Consider the following 26,986-nt stretch of genomic DNA (forward strand, 5'->3'; position numbering starts at 1 on the left):
ACATTTCTGAGTCAACATAAACTCCTAGGTCTTTTTCATAGTTCCCTTCTTCAATTTCACTATCTCCCATATGATATTTATAATGCACATTTTTATTGCCTGCATGCAATACTTTACACTTTTCTCTATTAAATTTCATTTGCCATGTGTCTGCCCAATTTTGAATGCTGTCTAGATCATTTTGAATGACCTTTGCTGCTTCAACAGTGTCTGCCACTCCTCCTATTTTTGTGTCGTCTGCAAATTTAACGAGTTTGCTTACTATATCAGAGTCTAAATCATTAATGTAGATTAGGAATAGCAGAGGACCTAATACTGATCCCTGTGGTACACCACTGGTTACCTCACTCCATTTCGAGGTTTCTCCTCTAATCAGTACTTTCTGTTTTCTGTGACGTTAAGCGCAGACTCCCGTCTGCAATTTAGCCGGCAAAAAAGTGTCGTGAACGCACCCTTTGTGTTTTGTTTATTTATTTAAAAACCCTGTGTAGAAGGTGACCCTCTCCCAAGTTAATTAATTGATTACTTGTTGCTAATCGGGAGATGGTCACCTGTATACAAACCTGCAGCTTTCTGCGCTCCAGGAGAGAGTGTCAGAGGCTAAATTAATAGAGAAACAATTGCTATATCTAAAATATACTTGTTTAGAATTGTTGGTGTTTGTTTTACTTTGGCCAGAGTGCCCTTTGCTGTGTTTTGTTTAAACTGTTTGTTTTGTTAATTATTAAACACAAGCGCAGCAGCGCCGTTTTGCCCGTGCAACCATTGCTATTGTTTCATTTCCTGGTCTAACGACGGCACCACCCACATTCACCACAATTTCCAGCTGTCTGTGATCGCTTCTGGTGTGCACAGTGATCTCCCAACTAATTTGTCGTGTCTCTCCAGTAAAAATCGTGTCGTGTCTGGTGTGTGAAGGCCTTACGCAGATTGCCTGTTTGCGTATGCCTAGCGACGGGCTTGAGTACAGATTCTACTTTTCTCGTACGGGGACTACAATTCTTAAGAAAATTATGACCGAAACACTTCATTTCCCAACTACAATCTTGCACTCAGTACGACATGTAACCCAAATCCTAAGGAAATCAGTACAAAAATACTTCGATATCGTTGTAAGTAATCTATTAAATTGTACATATTAATCAGTTCTTGTGTTTAAAAAATACACTTGTTTAACTATCGTTTCGTGAAACACACAAACCCGGACAGGTTCCGCTAATCGACAAGAACATGAATATGTTTTTGAAATTGCTCAGGGCTGTTCAGTCTAACAAGACGGAACACGTTCCTGAAAACAATGAGGAACGGTTCGTCAAATTGTGCAGGTCATCCAGCCTACTCACCAAAATGCACTCCTTCTCAGTATCGTACCAGTATACTTTTAAATCACTAGTTTATTTACATTACATTATTTATTTATTTATTTTTGTTTACACATAAGCATACAGTTATTAGACATGCAGAGTATTTCAAAGGTATTTTCTTACCTATAAATTCAAACTGTGCCATTATTGTCCTGGTACATACACCAATACAGGAGACCATAAACTGGGTCTTTCTGACCTCACCATTCCCATCATCCCAGTGCACCATTTCCTCTTTGTCTTGGTAGACATGCTACGCCATGTTGGTAGTGGTTAAGCTGCCAACTGTCAATTGATTCTCCATTTGCTAGTTAACCAAAATAAAAAATAATAATAAAAAAGAAACATAACAACTAATATCTAGCAGACATCGACTACTGCTTTTCACAAATCTGTTTGAATGAAATCGAATATTTTACAGAAAACAACATTTGAATCGTGCTTGATGCAAAACAGCACTAGTATTAATGCTGTGCCACATACATTTTCACCATGCGTTTATAGTTAATTTTAACTTCTTCAAGTGGAAACATACGGCTTATTATATTAGCGACACAGAGAGAAAATATCTCCCAATAATTATTGCGTTAAACAAAGTCCAAGTGAAACATGTAAAGGTTAACCTATCCGTCTGTGCTGATTTAGGGTTGGCAGCCTCAGCAGTCGAAAGCCTCGTCATTGATGCACCTACGGTGAATAAGCATTATTTAAATTAGAACATGTGCTTTTACTGTATTTGTATTCGTTTTGCATTTTTATTTCATTGGAACAAGATCAGTCTTGATTGCTGTGTGCTTAACTAGATAAAGGATATGTATGCTATAGCGCAGACTGCAATATGAAATGTGGGAATGCTACATACGAATTTAATTTACTGGACTATCGGTGAAAAAGTATCTGCATTCGTTATAGGTTGCTCGAGCTGGCACATTTCTGAACACTAATTGAGCGGCTTGTCCTAAAACCCGCCCGGAGACACTCGGGGAAACCCGATGAAGCCTGGAGGTGAGCAACCGGGACAAATATGTATTTATTACCCGGGCCGGACGTCTCCGGGCTTCTGGCGGGTTTTAGGACGACAGAGAACCTATTGGTTCAATATAACTCACATTGCCTGCCAATTCAGCAAATAATAGCTTTACTTACCCTCTTCCAAATCATATTCAGATAATACAATAGAATATCATTTGAGAGGGAAAAGGGGGAACCCGGAACGCTCTTTGTGTTATTAGAGGTATCAAGTAAAGTCTCCATTATATGAAAAAAGGTGCTCTTTGGAATCAAGGGTTGTTTCTTCAAGACTTTACAAACGAAACAGCTGAAGAAAGTATCTGAACGTCATTGTTCCGTGTTGAAGAGTGCCTGGTTTTCGGTGATTTTTAGTTCTTTTGGCGGTCACGGAACAATGGAGTTGCAGATTCTTCACCCGTTTCGTTTGGAAAGAATATCCCACAATTGCTTATTGCAATAAGCAAACCTATTACTTCCTCTGTCCAGACTAGACCACAAAAGGGTTCATTGATTTGCCTTAACTTTGTATGTACATTGTAAAATCCACAGTTGCTACTTTTTATGATAAAAAATGTTTAAGCTCTCAATGATAAAGTATACATGCAACTACCCTCCCCTCCCGCACGAACAGTTGTACCCTGTACTTTAGCTAGATTTCTCCAGACTGTAATGGGAAAAAAAAAACTGTATAAATGGATTCCAGAATTTGTAAAAGGGGTGTAAAATAACTAATTAAGTACCTTGGATAAAGCGTAAGTCAAATAAACACACACACATAATGGCCATATACCATAACAACGCAATAATTACTGCAAAATATTTCTCTGTGGCGATAAACTTTTTCGTAGTAGTCGTACACAGCATGATTGTCCCACAGTCCTTCTCTTAAATTTCATATTAAGTATATTCAGCATTAGCATTAGCATTAGCATTAGCATGTCACTATCGACGTTCCGTAGTACCAGAGATCTTTGAAAAGTCTTTACGTGCTTTTCTGATTGGCTACCCGAAGCGTTGTCCTCCAGTATCCCATAGTTCTATTGCCAGGGCTGAAGGTGAATCGGTCGGCGAGTCCCTGGAAAAGATGGCATCTGGTTTTCTTACTCATCAACAGAAAGTCCTTCGGCTTTACAAGAAAGCCCTGAGACACCTGGAGTCGTGGTGTATATTCAGGTAACAGAAATGCTAATAGTAGTTAATTTGCTGCTGTTTTCTTTTCTGGTCATGTACGGGATTGTAGGTCTGTGATGGGAACAAAAAAAAAACAGGCCTGTGTCAGATCTGGGTTGGAAAAACGAGAAAATAGCGGTCTCTAAATAGCGATGAGCGTTCTTCACCACAAGTGAACTAGCTAGCTGCTTATTTATGCTTTATCGTAATTAGTTAAACAAAAATTGTCAGGTTCAAAACACAAACCCAAAGTGATGGAGTTGCTCTTCTGGGACATTCTTAGTTTAAATTTGAACTAGTGTTAAACCGTGCAAGATTTGCCCTTGAAATTGAATTTCAAAGCTTGCAAGAAAATATCCATCTGTTGTTGTCATTGAAGCATACCATTTGATATTTTACAAAATTGGAGTTTTGTATTTGGCAACTCGGAAAAATGAGAGGTTCTAAATGGAAACCAAGCATGCTCCATTACATCCATAATTTAAAAATAGGTCATCGTTTTGGACAATACATAATGCAGCCCAGATTAACACAGTAACTTATTTAATGATGCCAATATAATATAAAGGATATGAATAAAATTTGAAAGAAAATCTAGTAAGATTCTAGTAATACTGTATATGGTCAGTATAGATCTTAAATTACCATACTTTTTTATGATACAGATAGATCTAATTTTGTATGCATAACTGTGGCAGGGAATGTATATTACTGACTTATTATATACCATAAGTTGTAGATTTTTGTTTTATAAAATGAGAATGGTTATTGCACAATTGACTTAACATATTGATTACATTTAATCAAATATTTTACTCAAGAATTTTTAGTCCCAGGTCACAATATAAGTGTGTACTGGTACCCCAAATTCCAGTAGGAGTCATTTTGGCAACATTTTAGTATCTTCCCTATCTCACGCTCTCAGATTCTTTTGATATTGCTGAAAGTACCTGAAAGTATTTTAGGAAGAACATCAACTCTCAATTCAAAATTTTACATAGAAACCACAGTTTGTTTCAAGTATTTGCTGCCCATATGAATGTAAACCTTGCTAAATTGATTAATTCTAGTGTGAACCAAAGTTGCGGCATTTTTAACGACAGTGTGCCAATTTAAGAATGCTGCATTTTATATTCCAGAAAAAACATAGCTTTACATATTAAAAGCACAAGTGTATCTGCTATCCCTTTTGAGTTCTTGGGTGCTGTAGAGATGCCATTTCTGGCCGGATGTCCACTTTGGGGTCTCATAACTAGGGCCATGGAAAATTTACAATTTCACGGAAATCATGTATTTGACTGCCTACCAGTCAAATACATTACTCTTCATCAGCTGTTATCATGTAGAAACCATAGACAACTACATAAAAATGTCTGCAACAATATTAAAACTAAGACAAATATTATATATTATATTTATCATGGTGTCAGTCTTGGATGTCACATCTTTGCCACTAGATGTAATCCCTAATTTCACAAGCTGTAGAGATGAAATTGAATCTTACAAGCACCATGCCGCTGAAAGTGACAAAAATGTCAATATTGTTGATTTCTAGGTGAGGTCTGAAATCAGATTCCCAAACACTGAAAAACTTGCACACTGCTTTTTGTCAATTCCACCAAACTCTGTGGATGCAGAACGAGCAGTTTCCACATATGGACAGGTTTCTACACCACAAATAAACTGCAACAAGATGCACGATGCTGGCCTTCAACAAATAACTAGTTTTCTGCTCACGGGCCAGAATTATTTTGTGTGTGTGTGTGTGTGTGTGTGTGTGTGTGTGTGTGTGAGCGTGTGTGCACAACACACTAGATGGATAAAAAGTCGCATACGATTTCTTCTTCTTGTTTTTCCTGTTCTTGTTCTTCAGATTATTTTGTGTAGGTTGATTCACTCAAGTAGCACAATGTTATGTGGTTTTAAACATCATATATAATTTAGTGTGTGTAAAGAAAAACACAAAGTTTCGGTTTTGTCACTTGCACTTAACCCTGTTTTTCAAAGTCAGCATAACGCTATACAACACAGTTTGTTTAATTACTGTATGAACATAACCTAAGTTTTAAACGTTTACAAAACTCGACAATTTTGCCAAAGTTCAAACTTGTTTTGTTTTAATCAGTTTTGTCTGCTTGTTACTTTTTACAGCCAACACATTTAAATTACCTTTGTTTGTTACATTTTAAAAGATTGTTTTAAATGTTACAATGTAAATGTTGACTCAGTAGCTACCATTAAATCTCAAAATGTTTCAACCTCAGTGATTTTCTTTGATGCGCTATTAATTTTAGGCAACTTACAATACAAACTTTTTTTTAAAATAAAATGGCACTTCCGTGACAATCAGTCATCTTTTTTTTATTGTCATTTGTGAATTTCTTGAAAAAGTACAGTGAATTTTCTGTGGCCCTACTCATAACTCAGTAACCAATTGCCTTATGACACTGACAAGGCATTTATAATCCTTGTTGTATTTTATTAAACTATAATAGCAGTTCTATTTCAAGAAGAGGTCTTGAATACTTTGAAAGATTTATCCTCTCAAACATGACCCATTTTCAGTGCTTGTTTTTCGTCCCTTGGTCTCCCCTCCATTATAGGCCCATAACTTCAAAAATAATGAAAGCTGAGCTAATATTTTGAGATTCTCCCTAAAACTCTTCTAGGTTAATTCATATGCGATATCAAAATAATTTGAGACGGTGAGATGGGGACCATTGGTCCATTTGGTGTGGAATCACCCCTATGCAGATGAACTGGAAAGAGGTATGTGTGTCCATAGCTGTTAATAACTGTAAAAGCACTTCTCTGTCTCCCTGAGCACCACACAGTACCAATGACAGCTGAATACTGCTAAATGAACCTTTCTGAGATTAACCTTTCTGAGGCCCCCAGGATTGCTTGCTTTACCTCAGTTTGCTCCCTGTAGAAAGGAAATGTAAATCTATATATACTTGCCTGCACCTCTCCATTCATGTTCCAAGTGTAGTTTTCCTTGTACAACTCCCAGTAGATTGCACAGGTGTCTGAGTTTTAAAATGAATTTATGATGTGATTTTATTATTTGATCATTCAGGGACAAGTACCGATTCTATGCCTGCATGCTGAGGGCACGGTTTGATGAGAACAAGGATGAGAAGGACATGGTAAAAGCTACTATGATGCTGAAAAGTGGTGAAGAGGAATTCTGGGCAAACCAGCACCCTCAGCCCTATATCTTCCCTGATTCCCCGGGTGGAACGTCTTATGAGAGATATGAATGCTTCAAGGTATGTAGTCAGTGACCTTATAGGATTTTATCTAGACACATATTGAACAGGCTGCTCATTTAAAAAAATAAATACATGGATGAAGGCTATATTTGCATCAGAAGCCATTAAAAACAAATGGCATAATACCACAGTAGTGACGTCAAGAAGTGATAATTCTTCTAGTGGAAAATATACTCCTCGAGACCATCACTTTCAATTCAAACAAAAAGTCTTGTTTTCAGTCACTCGACAACACCCACCAATACAGAAATGTTCATTAATGATCAACAAAATGAGAATACGTTAAAAAAAGTGATGTAAAGCTGGTACATTCGTATCTCAGAGAAACTGGATAGGAACCGGAAATTAAAACAAGGTAAAGGCAATCATCCAAGTAAAGCTGAAGCACTAACAGATAATGACATTGAACATCTGTACAGCACTAAAACACTACGTTTAAAAAACATCCAGCTGTACTGCTGAACCTCGTCTTCTTTAATATTAGCATCACAAGGGTATCCATGTATTATAAAAAATAATAGATGGACCCATCTATTATGAGAGAGAGAAAGAGAGATCGATCTTCTAGAATTCTGGTTTTGCATGCATTTTTAATCCAAATGTTTGGTTGTCGATGTATGTTGACTGGTAAAAAGCTTCTGGTATTTCTGATCAGTGCGGTTCCTTTCTCTTTTTAGGTTCCTGATTGGTGTCTGGACTACTGGCATCCTACTGAGAAAGCTATGTACCCTGATTACTTTGCCAAGAGAGAGCAGTGGAAGAAGCTGCGTGACCAGAGCTGGGATAGAGAGGTGGGTACAGTAACCTGGCAAAATAGAGATTCGGCACAGTAATGCAGTACTGGTATATGTGACGGACAGCACAACAACTGTATTTATTTGTATATTTATTCTGACAGTTTAGTTTTAGTGCAGATTAAGGCTGTGTTCACACTAGGTAGATTTAGCCCTTGGTAAAACTCAATTTTACCATGGGCCATATATTAATTTATTGTTTGATTTGCGGGCCATTAAATATATTCACACCTTTTACATATACACATGCATTTTAATAGGTGATATAGGAAATGCATTGTTTATATTTACAGTATTTAATACTGTGGCAGGGCAGAGCCGTGCTAATAAATATGTGTTGCTGCTGGTTGGCAGGGATGGGATTAATTCCTATCCTTGGCAAATACATGTGAAAATGTGTGTTTTGTGGCGGTTTTGCACAACCACAGATGTAATGGTTTAATTGTTATATCAAACATCTGCACAGCCGAAACACTATTTAAATGAACAATTAAACATAAAAGGGTTTATTTTTTTGTTAACACATATAAAGCACTACTTAAAAAAATGAAAAATTATAATAAAATAAACATTTCAAAATAAACTAGTATGTAAACAGGTATATGTACATACAAAACTGTAAAAACGAAAGTAACATATGTTTTCTCTTGTGTGTGTGTGTCACGTGGTGCAGCACAGAATTCAGGTTGCTTTGCAGTTTTCTGATCGAAATGTTTCTGCCGAAGCGCTGTGGCTAGCTATGAGATAAAATCTCTCCTACTGATGTTTTCCCCGGTGCATTCCTTGTACAAAACGAAGGAAATTATCTCTACCAGGTCCAGTAGAGATAACAGGATTGTATATAAAAATAAAATAGAATACTATATATAGGTTAAATTAAAAATTAAAACAAAATGACGGCTTTGGTGGTTCTAGGTGGGTGGGAGTATAACTTCCTTATTTTCGTGATCCTGCCTTTCAAATGCCGTCAGGGTATTAACCCTTTGCGGTCCTATGTCAGACCTGGTCCAACATTGCAATTATTCCTATCCGGTCCAATGTCGGACCCTGTCCGACATCATCAAAAAGACGCAAAAAACGGGTTTCTAGACGTTTTATCTCCGGAAAAAGCCGAGAAAACCATTCAATGGCCGAGTGGGAGCGACAGGAGCCGAGACAAGCCGAAAAAAAAAAAAGGGCGGATCTCATGAATAGTCATACTTGCCCCTGGCATCTGATAACGGAGGCCATAAGGAAACAAGCTGGCTGTGACTGCATCAGCGCTCAGAGAATATCACAGACATTTGCAGAGCTTTTTTCAGTTGTTATAGTAAGAAAATAATGACTTGGATTGCATTATTGAGGCGTTTGGTGATCAAACGAGTGATCAGGAGATGATTGATCGGTATGTACGACTATTATTATTATTATTATTATTATTGGCATATGTGAAAGCTATAGCGAACGAAAGGGTGGGGCGGGGCTGGAAATGCCTAGTGAGTGCTTTGTTGATATGCAGGGCCTTTTAAACCCATTTGACTGTGGGAAAAAAAATACTTTTAAACAGCGCATCTAAAATTAACTGCGCGTGTGAAAATAAATTGGACCTGACATGCCTGACACACACTTAATAAATGGACTGCAAAGGGTTAATACATGTATTTATGAAAAGTCAACAACGGACAACCGCATAACTTATAATAGAAGTCAGGCTTATTGGTCTGTATTTACCTGGTTCGGTTTTGTCTCCCTGTTTGTGGATCCGTATTCCGTTTGCAATTTTATTGTCTGTCGGTACAACCCCTGTCTAGGGACTGTTGTATGATTTTAGTTAGCGGTTTGTAAATAACTTGTTTCATTTCTTTGAGTACTATTGGGAGGATCTCATCTGGCCCAGGGGATTTGTTTATTTTAAGAGCTCCTAGTCCCTTTAACACTTCTGCCTCTGTTTTGCTAAAGTTATTTAAAACTGGACAGGAACAGGTCGACATGTGGGGCATGTTGTCCATATCCTCCTTTGTAAAAACTTGTGAAAAGTAATCATTTAATATATTTGCTATTTTTCCTCTTCATCTGTGATGCTGCTATATCTTAAACATTTTACTTCCTCCTTGAATGTTCTTTTGCTATTATAACATTGGAAAAACTTTTTGGAGTTGGTTTTAGCCCCCTTAGCAATGTTCATTTCTATCTCTCTTGGCCTTTCTAACTTCTTTTTTGACTTGCGCTTGCAGTTTCAAGTACTCTTTCTGTGTACTTTGTTGTTGGTCCCTTTTAACCCTTTGCAGTCCTATGTCGGACCTGGTCCGACATCGCAATTTTCCCTTTCCGGTCCAATGTCGGACCCTTTCCGACATCACCAAAAAGACACACAAAACAGGTCTCTAGTCATTTTTTCTCCGGAAAAAGCTGTGAAAACCATTCAATGGCCGTGTAAGACCGATAGGAGCCGAGAGAAGACGAAAAAAAAAGGGCGTATCTCATGAATACTGATAGACCCGACACCACATAGATAACACGGACATAAACAAACAAGATAGCTGCTTCCGCATCCAGCGCTCAAAGAACATCACAGACATTTGCAGAGATTTTTTTAGATGTTATAGTAATAAAATAACAACTTGGATCGCATTATTGAGGAGTTTGGTGATAAAACGAGTGATCAAGAGATGATTTATCGGTATGTACTATTATTAAGAGGCATTTGAAAAATATAGCGAACAAGGGGTGGGGCGGGGCTGGAGATGCAGTACTGAGTGTCCTGTTGATATGCAGTGCCTTTTAAGCCTGTTTTACTGTGAAAAAAAATACTTTCAAACAGTGTGTCTGAAATAAACTGCGGGTGTGAAAATAAATTGGACCTGACACATGCTGAATAAATGGACCTCTAAGGGTTAAACACTCTGTAAAGTGCCTTTTTCTCTGAATGTTTTTTTAAGTGTTAACCTTTAGGTTGAATTTCAGGGAGAGACGGTGAGACTTATCTCCTGCTTCTTTTCTTTATCTGTAACTCGGTCTCTACCAGCACATAAATCAATTTTGTGATGTTGTTAACCAATCTATTAAACACTCCCATATCTAGCAATCTCTCTCTTTTGAGCTTTGTTTGTTTGCTGCCGATTCCAATCAGTTTTCCCTGCACTACATTACCCTAACTGACACCATCAAGGCTATCAAGACGACAGGACGCGGTGCATGGCTAGCAAAGGCGGACATTTCAGGTGCTTTAAAATCATGCCCATTCACCCATCCCTCCATCACCTGTATAGTGTGCAATGGAAAGGACTGTACTATTTTGCCACGCAATTGACATTTGGCTGCCGTAGCAGCCCCAAAATATTTGACAGCCTGTCAGAAGCATTATGCTGGATACTGCTCAATACCAACAGGGTACCGATTTTGCTTCACTTGTTGGATGACTTCCTCCTCATCTCTCCTCCCTCTCACCCTCCGGAGCCAGCAATATCAGCCCTCCTCTCTCTCTTCAAAAATAGTGGGAGTTCCTCTATCGGAAAAAACTATCAGGCCAGTCACTACTTTTGAATTAGGAATAACTCTGGATTCCGTGAAGTTCGAGACCCATCTCCCAAAAATCAAGTTGGAAAGAATACGCCTCCTCATAAGTAACTTTCAAAGGTTGCAGTTCATAACACAAAGAAAACTCTTCTCTACTGGGTCATTTCAATTACGCCTTAAGAATCATCCCCAGGGCAGGACATCCACCACCAGCAGCCTCAATGCGAACATATCTGTTTCTGTGGAAGCAAGGACGGACATAAAAATGTAGACAACTCTACTGCAGCATTGGAATAGGCTATCTGTTCTACAAGGATTGCATAGGGGCTGCAGATCTCGCTCTATTCACGGACGCTTCTCATCTAGGCTATGGGGCAATCGTAGCCAATCAATGTTTTTTCAGCCAGTGCCCCCTGAAATAGCAGTACTACCACCGGAACAGAAATCCACTGCATTATTGGAATTATACCCAATAGTTGCTGCTGCTTTCATCGGGGGCAAATCATGGTCTAGAAAATCAATAAAGCCACAGTCCAAATAATCACTAAAGGCTGATCTTCAGTACCATTCTTTATGAAATTACTGCGAAGGCTCATTTGGCTATCTGTGTCAAATAATTCCTTAATTCAAGCCAGGCATGTGCCCGGTTCCTCTAATAACGCTGCTGATGCTCTCTTCCGTTTGCAGATCCGCAGATTCCACCAGATCATGCCAGCAGCATCACGTCTCCCTCTGCAACCTCCTCCCTTCCATCACCACATCATGGAATAAATTCATCCCTTTCCAGTTTACTTCTCTCTGCTTAGGGCTACTTGACAGCACCTCTAGCTCCAGCACCCAGCTCATCATACAAAACAGCATGGAATTCATACTCCCGATTCTGCGCCCAGCACCGAAGCTTCCTGGCACAGTTCAACCACAAAGGGATCATGGCATTCATCGTGCACCTCCGGGACATCCTCCAGCTGTCACCCACTACCATTAAATCATATCTGTCTGGGATTCAGCACCATTACCGACTCAAGTGCATCCCAGCACCCACCCTCCTTTCACTGCCTGCAGTCAGCATGACTCTCCGCGGAATCGAGAAGTCTCTCCCACCAACTTCTCCTATCAGGATGCCGATCACGACGGTCATCCTCCTTAAGGTGAGTTCATGGTCGCATCCTTTTCCAGCTTCCCAGCTTCAGGAATCCGAGTGAGCGACCTCTCCTGCAATAGAGACCAGCACTTCCTGCTGTTTTTGAGGACATCAAAAACCGATTAACTTCGTTCTTTGATAATGTATTCAATTATCAAAAATTAACCCTTAACGGTCCATTTATTCAGCGCGTCAGGTCCAATTTATTTTCACACGCGCAGTTTATTTTAGACGTGCTGTTTAAAAGTATTTTTTTTCAGAGTAAAACAGGTTTAAAAGGCACTGCATATCAACAGGACACTCAGTACTGCATCTCCAGCCCCGTCCCACCCCTTGTTCGCTATATTTTTCAAATGCCTTAATAGTACATACCAATAAATCATCTCTTGATCACTCGTTTTATCACCAAACTCCTCAATAATGCGATCCAAGTCGTTATTTTATTACTGTAACATCTAAAAAAAGCTCTTCACATGTCTGTGATGTTCTTTGAGCGCTGGATGCGGAAGCAGCTATCTTGTTTGTTTATGTCCGTGTCATCTATGTGATGTCGGGGCTATCGGTATTCATGAGAGATGCCCTTTTTATTTCTCTCGGCTCCTATCGGTCTCACTCGGCCGTTGAATGGTTTTCTCGGCGTTATCCGGAGAAAAAACGACTAGAGACCTGTTTTTTGCGTCTTTTTGATGATGTCGGTCAGGGTCCGGCATTGGACCGGAAAGGTAAAATTGCGCTGTCGGACCAGGTCTGACATAGGACCGCAAAGGGTTAACTCTCCCCTTGGCCCTTACAGTTGTCTGGCAAAACTCATCGCTCTCAAGAAACCCAGTCACTCAGATCCACTGTTTACCGACTACTCGAGGAACGTTGTCACAAGGAACTGGTTTTCATCTCATCTAACTAAAGCAGGTCTTCTGCAGCAATTCTTCACTCCTTTAGAATTGGAGCTGGAACTTCAGCTGCCAGAGCAGGACTAAAAGAAAAAAGGAAGGTGTTTTGATCACTTCCCCTAGTTTCTCAGGCATCTGCCATTCAAGCTCTTTAGCCGGTGTCAAATGTCACTGAGATGAAGCAGTTCTGCATGGAGGAGTGGGCCAAAATTCCTCCACGGCGCTGTGAGAGACTAATCAATAACTACAGGAAGCGTTTGGTTGCAGTTATTGTTGCTAAAGGTGGCGTAACCAGTTATTGAGTCTAAGGGGGCGATTTACTTTTTCACATGGGGGCTTTGGGTGTTGCATAACTTTCTTTAATAAATAAATGAAATATGTATCACATTTTGGTGTTATTTGTTCACTCAGGGTCCCTTTTACCTAATATTAGGTTTTGGTTGAAGAGCTGATAACATTCAGTGTCAAAAAAATGCAGAAAATCAGACAGGATAAATACGGCACTGTGTGTGTATATATATATGTGTGTGTGTATATATATGTGTGTGTGTGTGTGTATATATATATATATATATATATATATATATATATATATATATATATACACAGTGCCTTGCAAAAGTATTCAGACCCCTGACCAATTCTCTCATATTACTGAATTACAAATGGTACATTGAAATTTCGTTCTGTTTGATATTTTATTTTAAAACTCTGAAACTCAAAATCAATTATTGTAAGGTGACATTGGTTTTATGATGGGAAATATTTTGCTTGCATAAGTATTCAACCCCCACACATTAATATTTGGTAGAGCCACCTTTCGCTGCAATAACAGCTTTAAGTCTTTTGGGGTAAGTATGTACCAGCTTTGCACACAGTGTCGGAGTGATTTTGGCCCATTCTTCTTGGCAGATTTGCTCCAGGTTGTTCAGGCTGGTTGGACGACGCTTGTGGACCGCAATTTTCAAATGCTGCCACAGATTCTCAATGGGATTGAGATCAGGACTTTGACTGGGCCACTGTAGGACGTTCACCTTTTTGTTCTTGAGCCACTCCAATGTTGCTTTGGCCTTGTGCTTGGGATCATTGTCCTGCTGAAAGGTGAATTTCCTCCCAAGCTTCAGTTTTTTAGCGGTCTGAAGCAGGTTCTCTTGCAGTATTTCCCTGTATTTTGCTCCATCCATTCTTCCTTCAATTTTAACAAGATGCCCAGTCCCTGCTGATGAGAAGCATCCCCACAGCATGATGCTGCCACCACCATACTTCACTGTAGGGATGGTGTGTCTTGAGGCATGGGCAGTGTTAGGTTTGCGCCACACATAGTGCTTTGAGTTTTGGCCAAAAAGCTCTATCTTGGTCTCATCTGACCACAAAACCTTTTCCCACATGTCGTGGAAATTCTAATAAAGGAAGAGAGACTGCGAGTTCCAAACACACAGGCCTTTATTTCTTAAGTTTGCAAACTGAGAACACTCTCAGCACACAGGGTGCTAGATAATCATCGAGCAGTGTTCCAACATACAGAGTTAGATCAGTTTCTTATATACCTTAAAATTGTCAGCAAGGCAGAGGGTTAGCCAATGATGATTCAGGTATTAGCATATAAGAGAAAACTTATAACTATGCATACTTGGCATAAAACTAAGCAAGCAGATAAAAAGGATGGGTGGTTTGGGTATACGTGCAAAAAGACACGTCTGGCTCATCCTTTTTTCTCACAGCCGCAGCTGCAGTGTAGGCATCTTGCGGTTCCTTATCTTTAGCAAAGCATACAAGGTTATGTGAGCAAGGTTATGGGAGAACAAAATGCCAGTACATTATGTCGAGTCAGTTCTATTTTCTGTAACATTTCTATAACATTCCCTCCCTTTTGAGACTTTGTCTCAACCTTATTCAGAAAATGGATTCAAACACACACAATAGTACAAGTTAAAGCGAGATTTACAAAGTTTAACATGTAGTGTAATATGAACAAAGTGACGACCCAACGTATCCCGCTTGCAGATTTTCCCCACTATCTTAACTCATCAGGTCATCTGCCATTTTGTTGAAAGGGTCATCATTTGAATCACTACACTGGTCATCATTAGTAAGCAGGGGCATGTTTAAAACAGTGTCAACAGTTTTAGTACATAACTTTTTCACGCAGGTTATGATAAGCAAAAACAACAACAATATCACTACATCATATATAAACCAGTGTCAGTAATGTTCAAAGTGTTCTGTACAGTATGGTTGAGCATTTCCCACCAACCATTGTCCGCATGTTTTCAATCATGTTCTACACTCCATGTGTGCAATGCTGTTTTTGTTCTGAGTTCTGTGCGATTTTCAGCGTAGCTGTGGTTTGTAGTATCTGGCTCTTTTTTATTATCTTTTAGTTCAGTTAAGAGCCAGATGAGAAACACAGTTAATATGCTGCCAAGAAAAATAAGTCAGGACTCTGGGGGTCCAAAGCTGACTGTCCCAAGGCCATCCGAGCCGTCTACGTTGTTCCAGGGGGCGATACATCTCCCTTCGGGCTATAGGGCACTTTTCTGCAATGGCTGGCGTGGACCCACGTTGATCGTTCAGCGACTTTCACCGCTGTCTGCGTTGTCAGGAGCACCTGGAACGGACCTGTCCAGAGTTGTTGATGCCAATGCTTCCGGCGGAGGTCTTTGATGATCACCCAGTCCCCTGGCAGGAGCTTGTGGAGCGCCCCTTCCTTCGGTTCGGGTAGGGCAGCTTTTACCCATTCACGAAGAGATCAACGGTGGGGGCTTCTTGTGGTTTAGAAAAAGTTAGCACGTACTGCTTGTTCGCTGTTTTGGTGTCAGCTGTCCCTGCCTCGTTTCATTCTGGTTTCGGTTTGTATAGTGATACTTGCGGTGGGGGAGCGCTCTGCCAGTTACTCTCGTTGGTTTGTTGTTGTTGCTGCTGCTGTCTCTGACACTCTCTAGCAAAATGTCCTTCCTGGCCACAATTATAGCAACTAGTGTCTTTATCCTGGTTGTGGAAGTTTCTGTTGCCACCGCCTCCGCTTCCCCCTACCCCCCGTCCCACGTCCGCCCCGTCCGCGTTGGTATCCGCCTCGGGTTGGTCCTTTGCCCTGATAATAAGCCAGCTGAGCTGCTTGCAATTTAACTCCTTCTTTTTCAGCTTTTGTCTTTTGATTGCTCTCTTGCTTCTGTTGTTGTCTTTCAGCGTGCTTGCAATGTAATGAGGGGAGCCGTCTCCCATCCAATGCATGTCATCCGTACCTGTTTATTCAGGGCAGGTACAAGTCCGTTTATTATGGCTGCTTTTAAAAGACTGTTGTATTCATCAGTGCCTGGTCGGAGTCCACTGTGTTTGCGAAAGCACGTCTCCAATCTTTGTCTATATGTTACCAATCACAAATTCGGGGAGAATTTGTCATGTCAACTCTGGGATAAAGTTGTGGAAAGGCACAGATCAGGGGAGGGGTATAAAAAGATTTCAAAGGCATTGACTATCCCTTGGAGCATAGTCAAGTCGATCATTAAGAAGTGGAAGGTTTACAGCACCACCCAGAATCTGCTTAGAGCAGGCCATCCTCCCAAACTGAGCAGCCGGGTAAGAAGGGCATTGGTCAGAGAAGCCAGCAAGAGGCCAATAAGAACATAAGAATATAAGAAAATAAGAAAGTTTACAAACGAGAGGAGGCCATTCAGCCCATCTTTCTCGTTTGGTTGTTAGTAGCTTATTGATCCCAGAATCTCATCAAGCAGCTTCTTGAAAGGATCCCAGGGTGACAGCTTCAACAACATTACTGGGGAGTTGGTTCCAGACCCTCACAATTCTCTGTGTAAAAAAGTGCCTCCTATTTTCTGTTCTGAATGCCCCTTTATCTAAACTCCATTTGTGACCCCTGGTCCTTGTTTCTTTTTTCAGGTCAAAGTCGTCCCCTGGGTCGATATTGTCTATACCTTTGAGGATTTTGAATGCTTGCTATAGCTTTTAGTATTTTGAATGCTTGCTATACCTTTTAGGATTTTGAATGTTTGAATCAGATAACCGCGTAGTCTTCTTTGTTCAAGACTGAATAGATTCAATTCTTTTAGCCTGTCTGCATAAAACATGCCTTTTAAACCTGGGATAATTCTGGTTGCTCTTCTTTGCACTCTTTCTAGGCAGCAATATCCTTTTTGTAACGAGGTGACCAGAACTGAACACAATATTCTAGGTGAGGTCTTACTAATGCATTGTAGAGTTTTAACATTACTTCCCTTGATTTAAATTCAACACTTCTCACAATATATCAAAGCATCTTGTTAGCCTTTTTTATAGCTTCCCCACATTGTCTAGATGAAGACATTTCTGAGTCAACATAAACTCCTAGGTCTTTTTCATAGTTCCCTTCTTCAATTTCACTATCTCCCATATGATATTTATAATGCACATTTTTATTGCCCGCATGCAATACTTTACACTTTTTTCATTTGCCATGTGTCTGCCCAATTTTGAATGCTGTCTAGATCATTTTGAATGACCTTTGCTGCTTCAACAGTGTCTGCCACTCCTCCTATTTTTGTGTCGTCTGCAAATTTAACGAGTTTGCTTACTATATCGGAGTCTAAATCATTAATGTAGATTGGAATAGCAGAGGACCTAATACTGATCCCTGTGGTATACCACTGGTTACCTCACTCCATTTCGAGGTTTCTCCTCTAATCAGTACTTTCTGTTTTCTACCTGTTAACCACTCCCTAATCCATGTGCATGCATTTCCTTGAATCCCTACTGCGTTCAGTTTGAGAATTAATCTTTTATGCGGGACTTTGTCAAAAGCTATCTGGAAATCTAAATAAACCATGTCGTATGCTTTGCAGTTATCCATTTTCAATGTTGCATCCTCAAAAAAGTCAAGTAGGTTAGTTAGAAATGATCTCCCTTTCCTAAAACCATGCTGGCTGTCTCCAAGGATATTGTTACCATATAGGTAATTTTCCATTTTGGATCTTATTATAGTTTCCATAAGTTTACATATAATAGAAGTCAGGCTTATTGGTCTGTAGTTACCTGGTTCGGTTTTGTCTCCCTTTTTGTGGATCGGTATTACGTTTGCTATTTTCCAGTCTGTTGGTACAACCCCTGTGTCAAGAGACTGTTGCATGATCTTGGTTAGCGGTTTGTAAATAACTTCTTTCATTTCTTTGAGTACTATTGGGAGGATCTCATCTGGCCCAGGGGATTTGTTTATTTTAAGAGCTCCTAGTCCCTTTAACACTTCTGCCTCTGTTATGCTAAAGTTATTTAAAACTGGACAGGAACAGGTCGACATGTGGGGCATGGTGTCCGTGTCTTCCTTTGTAAAAACCTGTGAAAAGTAATCATTTAATATATTTGCTAATATTTTTTCTTCATCTATGATTTTGCCATTTGTATCTCTTAGACATTTAACCTCCTCTTTGAATGTTCTCTTGCTGTTATAATATTGGAAAAACATTTTGGAATTGGTTTTATCCCCCTTAGCAATATTGATTTCTATCTCTCTCTTGGCCTTTCTAACTTCCTTTTTGACTTGTGTTTGCAGTTCCAAGTATTTTTTCTGTGTACTTTGTTTTTGGTCCCTTTTAAACACTCTGCAATCATGCGGCAGTAGCACCTGTAACAATTTACAGCAATCTTTCAGTCAAAGCACTTGATCGCTGTAAGGAGCGAACCTTATCAACTAACAATGTCCCTAACACCATCCCATTTTGGCAATTGTTGCTGCATAATGTTTACTTCACATAAAGACAAGTCACATACTATCAGCTGATCGGCGTAATTGTATGTTGTTAGACCCTGACTGTCTACAGTACTTGTCCTTTCTCGCCTTGTAACTATGGGAGCAGCTTGTTTTTGTATTATTGTTGTCGGTTTCTACCTCTTAGGGGAACCGGAAAACAGTTGCTGACCATGTCTATTTTTCACTCTTTCATCTATATTATCAAGAGAACTTTTAAGCCCTCCTGCATACAACTGATCAGTATCTGCCAGCTGTTCATCTTCCTCATCTGAGTCATCCGCTGCAGCAGCAACCATAACTGGCTGTTGCTGTAAAGCCACCTGTTGCTGTAAAGCCGCCTGTGGCTGTACACCCAACGTGTCACTATCTGTGTCTGTCAATTCCTCTGACTGACTCTGCTCGGAAAGCTGAGATAACCTCAAAGCTGCAACTCTCTCATCCATTACCTCATTCTATTGTTTTTGCCTTTTCAGCCTGTTTGCCTCAATTCTTGCACAAGAGTTCTATCCTTGTTTTCTCCTGAAACATACCATAGTTCCTGATGTGCTATCTGAATATCATTCAATCGTTTCTGAGTGTTACCCAATTCTAATGAGGCAGAATTTAATCTAATCCCGCAACTCACTATTTTCTCCTCTCAATTCTAATTGTGTAGTTGCATGAAGTAACCTTTCTGCTGTAGACACTTCCAGTTCTCGTCTATTCGTTGTTGATCCACTTACCAAGTTTGTTTGACATTTCAATTCAGGTATTTGATCTACTTTGTCCTTTTTAAATATTTAGCTAGCTTCAAGATGAAATCTCTCCTGATATTTTCCCTCGTGCATTCCTTGTACAAAATTAAGGAATTGATGGCTGCCAGGTCCAGTAGAGATAACAACAGGCTTGTATATTTAAAAAAAATAAAATATTGTAGGTTATATTAAAAATAAAAACATGTAAAGGGCAGTCAAAGTTCCTGCCACGGCAGTCATTTTGACGGTTTTCACTTTAAAAATTTTAATTGCACAGCGTGTGTGAAAGATACGCGGTTGTCCGTTCTTCACTTATGCTAAATATATGTATTAAATATCCTGATGGTGTTTGAAAGGCAGTATTGCAAAAATACAAATTATAATAATCCCCTCTAAATAGAACCGCCAAAGACATCATTTTGACTGCCTTTTACAATAACATGTTGTTTTTTATTTTGAATATAACCTACAATTATTTGTTTTTATTTTATTTTACTTTTTAATATACAAGCCTGTTATCTCTACTGGACCTGGCAGCCACCAATTCCTTTGTTTTGTACAAGGAATGCACCAGGGAAAATATCAGGAGATGTCATCTTGAACAGCACAGAGTGACACACGCAGAGAAAACATATGTTACTTTCATTTTAAATTTTAAAATACATTTCTTTATGTACTGTTTACCCACGAGTTTCTTTTGAAATGTTTATTTTATTATCGTTTTTAATTTAAGTAGTGCTTTATAGTGGTAAGTTAGAAAATAAACCCTTTTATGTTAAAATGTTCAATAGTGTTTCGGCTGTGCAGATGTTTGATATGATGTGCTTGAATAAAACTTCAGAGTTGTTTCCGATAGTTTGTCTTTCATTTTAATACCAATGTTTAAAATGCGGTGGTTTTAGGTAGGAGTATAACTGCAACGCTTCTAGTGTTAACATTGTAATAATACAAAAAAACATATTTTAGTAATTTCTATCTGAACTATGGCTGTTCATTACTGTTAACATTTTATGTCCAAAAGCAAAGTAAAACATTTGAATTAATCTCACAAATCCTGACTAATTTAACTATTGTACTAAATTCAACTTATTTTTTGTAATTGCCATATAATCCAAACACAACATGCTTTGAAACAAAAGCTAAATCCATAGATTTAAAAAAAAAAAAAATGGCCTTAATTTTTAAATCAAGAAAACGTGATACAATATGCCTACTTCTGATTTGGCTTGTCCAATGTGAATGTAGAGGCTTAAAGTGTGTATCCTAGCAATGTGCTAACCTACCGTACTAGCACAAAAAGAAGCGCAAACCGGCAACAGGAGACTTCAAACTGGGTTCTAGTTTGATGCTTCTATTCACCAATATGTAACCGAAGCTCAATAATCGATGCATTGATTAATTGTTGCACCCCTAGTTACACTATCTAACATGAAGTAAAACCAGAATTTACCGATTGTAGAAAGCAAAAACAAAAGTTGCTTTAAAAATATTTATATATATTTTATATATAATATATATATATATTTAATTCATAACAAATATCATCAGTATACTTCTACATATGCTAGAATATGAATGCCTGATTTCAAAACTTTTCAGAAAAATGCTTAAAGTACACTTTGTCCATAAAATCTTTAAACATCAACCCTTTTTTCAAATAAATAAATACTAAATACTACATTATAATAACTAATTAACAGCTATACAAGTAATATACTACATTAGACCAAATTCATAACACACTAGTCTGTCTACACTTAACAATTGTATAATTTACTATCTATATACACATTAGTATATTTATAACCCAGGCGTATTTCATGTAACTAACATCTATTGAAAACTAAACAAACAAAACTAGAATGTTCCCAGGCTCATCTACTTCAGAATCTTCACTATCGGTGTGAAGAAGTTCATAATCCAGGAGAGATTCTTCTCCTTCTGGCATTCATTCCATCAACATCTATAAAAAATAATTATATTTCTTTTGGATCAGTAAGCGCTCTGGGTTTGCAAAACAATTTAGAAAGCTCTTCAGTAAAGTATTGTGCTTTGATGCCATCGTCTACGGTAATATCGAGTAACACTGCAACCATAGATACTGAAATGCTGCACTGCGTCCAGAAACTCAATTCTATTGGTTGGGGCTTTGGTGAAATACATTTTTGATTGGTTTGTCATGCCTGAAGTTTGGGGATCGGGGGCGTTGGAATTTTCTTTCCTTTATACTGAGAGTAAATAGTCATAAATTATATCAGATTGAGGCTCTAACCTAGGCATGTCAGCTCCTGCTACAGAATCGAAATCCTCCTTCATATTCTCTGCTTGACAATACTACTGCAGTTCCTGTTCCAAGAATGTGTTAAAAGTAATTGGGTGAGGAAAGACCAGAACAACAAAACCAAAAACTCAGTTGCTCAAACATATTGCAATTTTTCGGCACTACCAGGTTTGACCACAACTAACTGCGACCACTGCAGCTCCTGTTCCAAGAGACTGTTAGACTCAAGTTTTTTTAGATTTTTATGTGTTCATATGTTCATTAACCCGGCACAATACTGTACTAAAACAGTCTTATCACATCGGGGTCACCAGATTTGTGGGGTAATTACGTTAGTTTGTTTAATAATGAATTTAAACAGTTAATTAATTTGAATAATTAAAATAGTTTACATTTTCTTGTGTTAATCAACCTGAATGAATACTGTATGACCATTTCCATATTAGTTCACCGACCTAAATAGACAATCTATTAGTTATCTATTAAATCTGAATATTGATTCACATTAATTAAAACCTCATTGTTATCATTTTTATTTAACCCTTTGCGGTCCTATGTCGGACGAGGTAAATTTGTCACATATTCAATAGGTGTAGATGAGGTAAGAATATAGTCGATCCGAGAATAGGTTTTGTGTTGAGCAGAAAATAATGTGTAGTCCCTTGCATTATCATTATTCAAACGCCAAATGTCCCGCGAATTAGTATCTCGAATAAAATTATTAAAAACCACTGATGAATTCAAACAATTATCGGCTGAATTGGAATTAGATCAATCTAGAACCGGATTACTTACTGCATTGAAATCTCCTCCTATTATTAACTGGTACTCGAAGAAATCTAGAAAAGCATTCGCTATACCAGGAAGAAAGTTAATATCGTAGTCATTAGGGGCATAAATTGAAACAAAAGCAAATTTAACATTGTTCAAGGAACCTAGCAAATAAACAAAATGCCCTGAGTCGTCACCCCCAGATCCTTCAGCAGAAAGTTTTAGTTTCCTATTTACCAATATAAGAACCCCCTTAGTTTTATTATTTGCAGAAGAGTATGCTGCAACATGAAAGTGTTTATTTTGAAAGCAGTGAATGTCATCAGATTTAAGATGAGATTCCTGTATTAATGCAATCGATATCCTTTTATGGTGCAGAAAATCTAGACACTTTGTGCGTTTAACAGGAGTGTTTAAGTCACGGACGTTCCAAGATACAATATTAATATCAGCCATCATGGTGGATCAAAGTAAACAAACGAAAACCTCTCTCAAGAAAACAAACATAATAAAGACAGATATAGGGTGCATTCTACTAGTTGTAGCAGCGAGCACATTGTGTGAAAAGATAATATACCAGTTAAAATAGAAATCGGACATATATGGTATGCAAAACAGTACAATATAATTGTAGGCAAGCCTTGGCAAATAGAAAAACAATAAAGAACCAATCCGTAGAAAGACAGCACTGAGACATGTTAACAATAAACACAAGGCAGTCAGCAGAGAGGTAAAAATAACTCTTATCTGCCAAAAACATAAAACTTCGCTGATCCGTGACCCCCCAACACAGCAAGGTAACGCTCTGATCTCTAAACCCCCCGCCCCGACTTCAAGTCAACCACAAGACAAAATATATATATATGTATATATGTGTGTATATCGGCTTATTATTGTTTAACCTTATACACCTAACCCCGCAGAAATATAAAAAAAAAAAAAAAAAAAAAAAAAAACACTTTACAGTATAGCACAAATGCAACTACATTAACAAATAATTTGTCAAAAACTGAGCAATCTGTAATGACAGTGTTGTCAAACCTTAAGTCCTGGTTAACTTCGGACATCGTTTAACAGTTCAGATCCCTTGCTGAGTTGCGTCCATTGCCAAAAAAGAACCCGCAGACTCCAAAGAGACCGCAAAATCTTCAACCGGTGTTTCCCCCCATTAAACACCTTAACCAGAGCTGGATAAATCAGGAAAGACTTGATCCCCTTCTGAATCAGACGTTTCCTGGCTTGCGCCATGTCCCGGCCATTCAGCCTGAGCAAGATGGGCAGTAGTCAAATCCTTTAACTTTTTCTTTGATGGTGAGGAACTCATGTCTTTATCATGTTTCATTGCCATCTCCGATATTTTATGATAACTTTTATTGAATTAAGTGGCTGAAAAATGCCCGAATAAAGTTTTAAAGGAAAAAAAAAAAAACTGTCGGGCGGAAGGGAATAGCAGACTTAAGCGTCCATTCCTGTTTGCCTGCTTTTCAGAGTTATTAAAATAATTGCAAAATCCCCTCCCAATTTTAGCTGTTTCGTTCAGAAGCGCCCCAGAATTACATATGCATATACAGAATTACATATGCGCAAATCGCGTCTTAATTGCGCGTTTATGCCATTGCGTGTGTTTTATAAATCCCATCCAAGAATTCAGAACCCTCAGCACCCGTTTTACGGTCGTAAAACATACGCAGTCCTTTTATAAATCTGGGCCTGAGGCTTTTCATACGCGCATAAAAAGCACCAATTAAGAACTATTTTATCAACTTTTATCTGTTGCATTTACAATTAATTACTCTAGTTCCACAAGGGAAAGGTAATTAATTTTATACTCGATGATTCCTTGACGTCGACCAAAAAGTCAGTAGAATAAATCCTCCATTGTAGTTCAGTGTCCACTTTGTTGCAACAAATCTTCAGACCCAAGCTGGGGCTCCTTTTATCTTCAAAACCCAAGTCAAGCTTTCACACAGTCTGTGTGTGTGTGCCTTTCTTTCTTTTGATTGCTTCACCAATAGGCAGACAACAGTCTTTCAAGCTGCTGTGTTTCACGGCTGAAACAGAAGCTAGTCAAGCCGGGAATGGTTGTTATTGACGAGTAAATAAACTGACTCTCCAGAAGTCTCTTCCCTTTCAGCAGGAATTCGACAGGGAACTTTCTGGGATGTTCGTTTATTGCAGGGTACAAAATCTTCTTGCAGTGAAGAGGTATAAAGCTTAATGCTGTCTTCTCTTATGGAGCCATGTTAGACTTGAAACCAATTCAAAGTTCTGGCTGCAAGTTGACAGTTCTTATTAGGACTTTCAAATAAAGACATATACATTACCCCTACGCCTGTCTTCCATTGTTTTGGACAATGGGTTGCCTCGCCCTGCATGGGATGAATACATTATCTAATTATGACTTCCTTCTGCTGTCTCCAGCTTTCATTTCCTCCATAAATTCTGATCGGGTGCTCCAGTCTATTTACGATCCTGTAGAGCCCCTTTGTGTCAGGTTCAAGTCCACTGGTCAGAGAGCTCACTACCCCCTCCTTTGTGCTGGGTGCTCGGATGTTGCTCCAGTCAATAGTTCACATGCTGCCCTGCATACTGTGTGCTCAAGAATGAATCCAAAAGATTAGTTCAGATATGTACTTATGTCGAAAATGGTTATTAATTCTAGGCAATTGTGCCTACAGAGGAAGGTTTGAACCTTTGATGATACTAATTTTCATGATTTACTGGTGACGTCACCATAGCTACTAGTTAATATTTGATTGAAAATCCTATTTTACAGGTGAGCCATATAAATGGAATAAATATGTAGTTTAAATATATGTTATATAGAACAGTAATTGTGTTTTTATAATTTAAATGAAAATAAAAGTACATGTTTATGTACACGTAATTGGTGCTGCTTGCGATATACTGTGAGCTTGCATTGCAGCAGCACCAACTGCTTTATTTAAGTCACCGTTCCAAGCAAGTTGTCACATTTTACTACTACTAAATTAATAATAATAATAATAATAATAATAATAGGAACTTAGGCTTGTCTAGTGACCCCAGAGATGTTGTGTGGTTGTGTATCCATGATACATCAAGCTTGCAGTTTACATTCAACATTTCTTTTGGTTGTCTGGTCATTTAATAAAAAAAATCCCAAACAGCAGAGGGGCTTTTCAATACAGCTTACACTATACAACACCTTGCTGTTGAGATGGTGAATGAAGAAATTAAAGGTTTGCCTTTGGATAACACAAGCTGGAGGGGGGAGGGACGGACGGTGCTCAGTTTTTGAAATTCAAATTATTACGGTTAGCGTATATTTTGTATGTTTCAAACATATTCTACCATAGCACTTCTCTTACACTGTCTTGCACGCTAGGTATTAAGTACATATTTTACTGAAGCACTACAACCGCTGTAGGTACGCCCCCCAATGCTTTGGCATAATGCACCCTGCTCCAATACACGGCAGTGGCGCCATATAGAGTTGTTACGTATAACGATTTGGTAGTGGATTTAAATACAACAACTTTTGTTTTAGTAATACGGATTACACAAATCAAAAGATCGAATTTTGCATGTGACAAAAATAAGTGTGTATTTTTCTAAGCAGATCACGTTCAGTTTTAGATTTAAAAAATCTCACAAAAAATGTATTATGTTATTTTTGTTTTTAGGTTAAACAGCTGCAGGTAGAGACTCCAGTTGATGGTTTGAAGACTGAGGCTCTGCCGCCAGCAAGGAAGGAAGGTGACCTGCCTCCTCTGTGGTGGCAGTATGTCACTCGCCCACGAGAGCGCCCTATGTAATTCAAGACATTAGCCTGCAGAAGTGGGGGCAAAGAGTGATCTATGTATTGATGTATGCAATTTGCAGTTTGTGAATAGGGAGGATTTAAGATGTATATCTGTAATACAGTTCCTCTGTTAAAAAACAAATATGTTGAAACCACAAAGTGATTGTGTTATATTAACCCCTTCTCTGCTGCCTAACGTACCAGGTACATCCTAATTAAAAACATGGTTTAAAAAAAAAAAAGCCTGATTGCTGTTATTTTACTCAGGATCGATCATCGGGAAGTTCTTACTAATCATATTTAGTCAGTGGTTCCAATTTCATTGTTCGTGGGATAAAATACCTTTGATGTGATTTTTACATTACAGTTGGCACCGCTTTATCTGGACGCTTCAGGAGAAGTAAAAATATCCCGAAATAAGCGGCTGTCACAATTAAACGAGGGGCATTTGAGACAACCTTATTCACATTTTATTTTGGTTTTTATATGAAAAAAAGAATGAAATACATAATTTAAAATGAATCGCTGTTTTTATTTCTACA

General features: G+C 38.6%; 2 protein-coding genes across 6 annotated transcripts in view; one reads left to right on the forward strand and one right to left on the reverse strand.

Annotated features, from left to right (window-relative positions):
- Positions 1 to 1,898, reverse strand: part of tatdn1 (TatD DNase domain containing 1) — a 50,285-nt gene extending 48,387 nt beyond the window's left edge. For 2 of the 5 annotated variants that reach the window (XR_009328491.1, XM_059022582.1), the window contains exon 1: positions 1,488 to 1,897. Coding sequence is in view for 4 of the 5 variants with exons in the window: in XM_059022582.1 (XP_058878565.1) it covers positions 1,488 to 1,593 (106 nt within the window). In the remaining variant the exon portion in view is untranslated. Of the gene's footprint in view, positions 1 to 1,487 lie in introns of all 5 variants that reach the window. The other 3 variants (XM_059022585.1, XM_059022584.1, XM_033999903.3) reach the window with 3 other exon arrangements.
- A 458-nt stretch (positions 1,899 to 2,356) lies between these two features.
- ndufb9 (NADH:ubiquinone oxidoreductase subunit B9) lies at positions 2,357 to 26,686 on the forward strand. The gene is made up of 5 exons (XM_033999904.2): positions 2,357 to 2,369; positions 3,278 to 3,548; positions 6,625 to 6,817; positions 7,498 to 7,611; positions 26,326 to 26,686. The coding sequence occupies exons 1-5, from the start codon at positions 2,357 to 2,359 to the stop codon at positions 26,455 to 26,457; spliced, it is 723 nt and encodes a 240-aa protein (XP_033855795.2). The 3' UTR covers positions 26,458 to 26,686.
- Positions 26,687 to 26,986: the final 300 nt, after the last annotated feature.

The sequence above is a fragment of the Acipenser ruthenus genome, chromosome 4, assembly GCF_902713425.1.
Source record: "Acipenser ruthenus chromosome 4, fAciRut3.2 maternal haplotype, whole genome shotgun sequence".
In the NCBI taxonomy this organism is placed as follows: domain Eukaryota; kingdom Metazoa; phylum Chordata; class Actinopteri; order Acipenseriformes; family Acipenseridae; genus Acipenser; species Acipenser ruthenus.

Bases quoted from the DNA above. Each gene is read 5' to 3' on its own strand.
- ndufb9 (XM_033999904.2), top strand. The intron at 6,818-7,497 runs GTATGTAGTCAG...TTCTCTTTTTAG, and splicing joins AGAGATATGAATGCTTCAAG to GTTCCTGATTGGTGTCTGGA. The intron at 7,612-26,325 runs GTGGGTACAGTA...TTTTGTTTTTAG, and splicing joins ACCAGAGCTGGGATAGAGAG to GTTAAACAGCTGCAGGTAGA.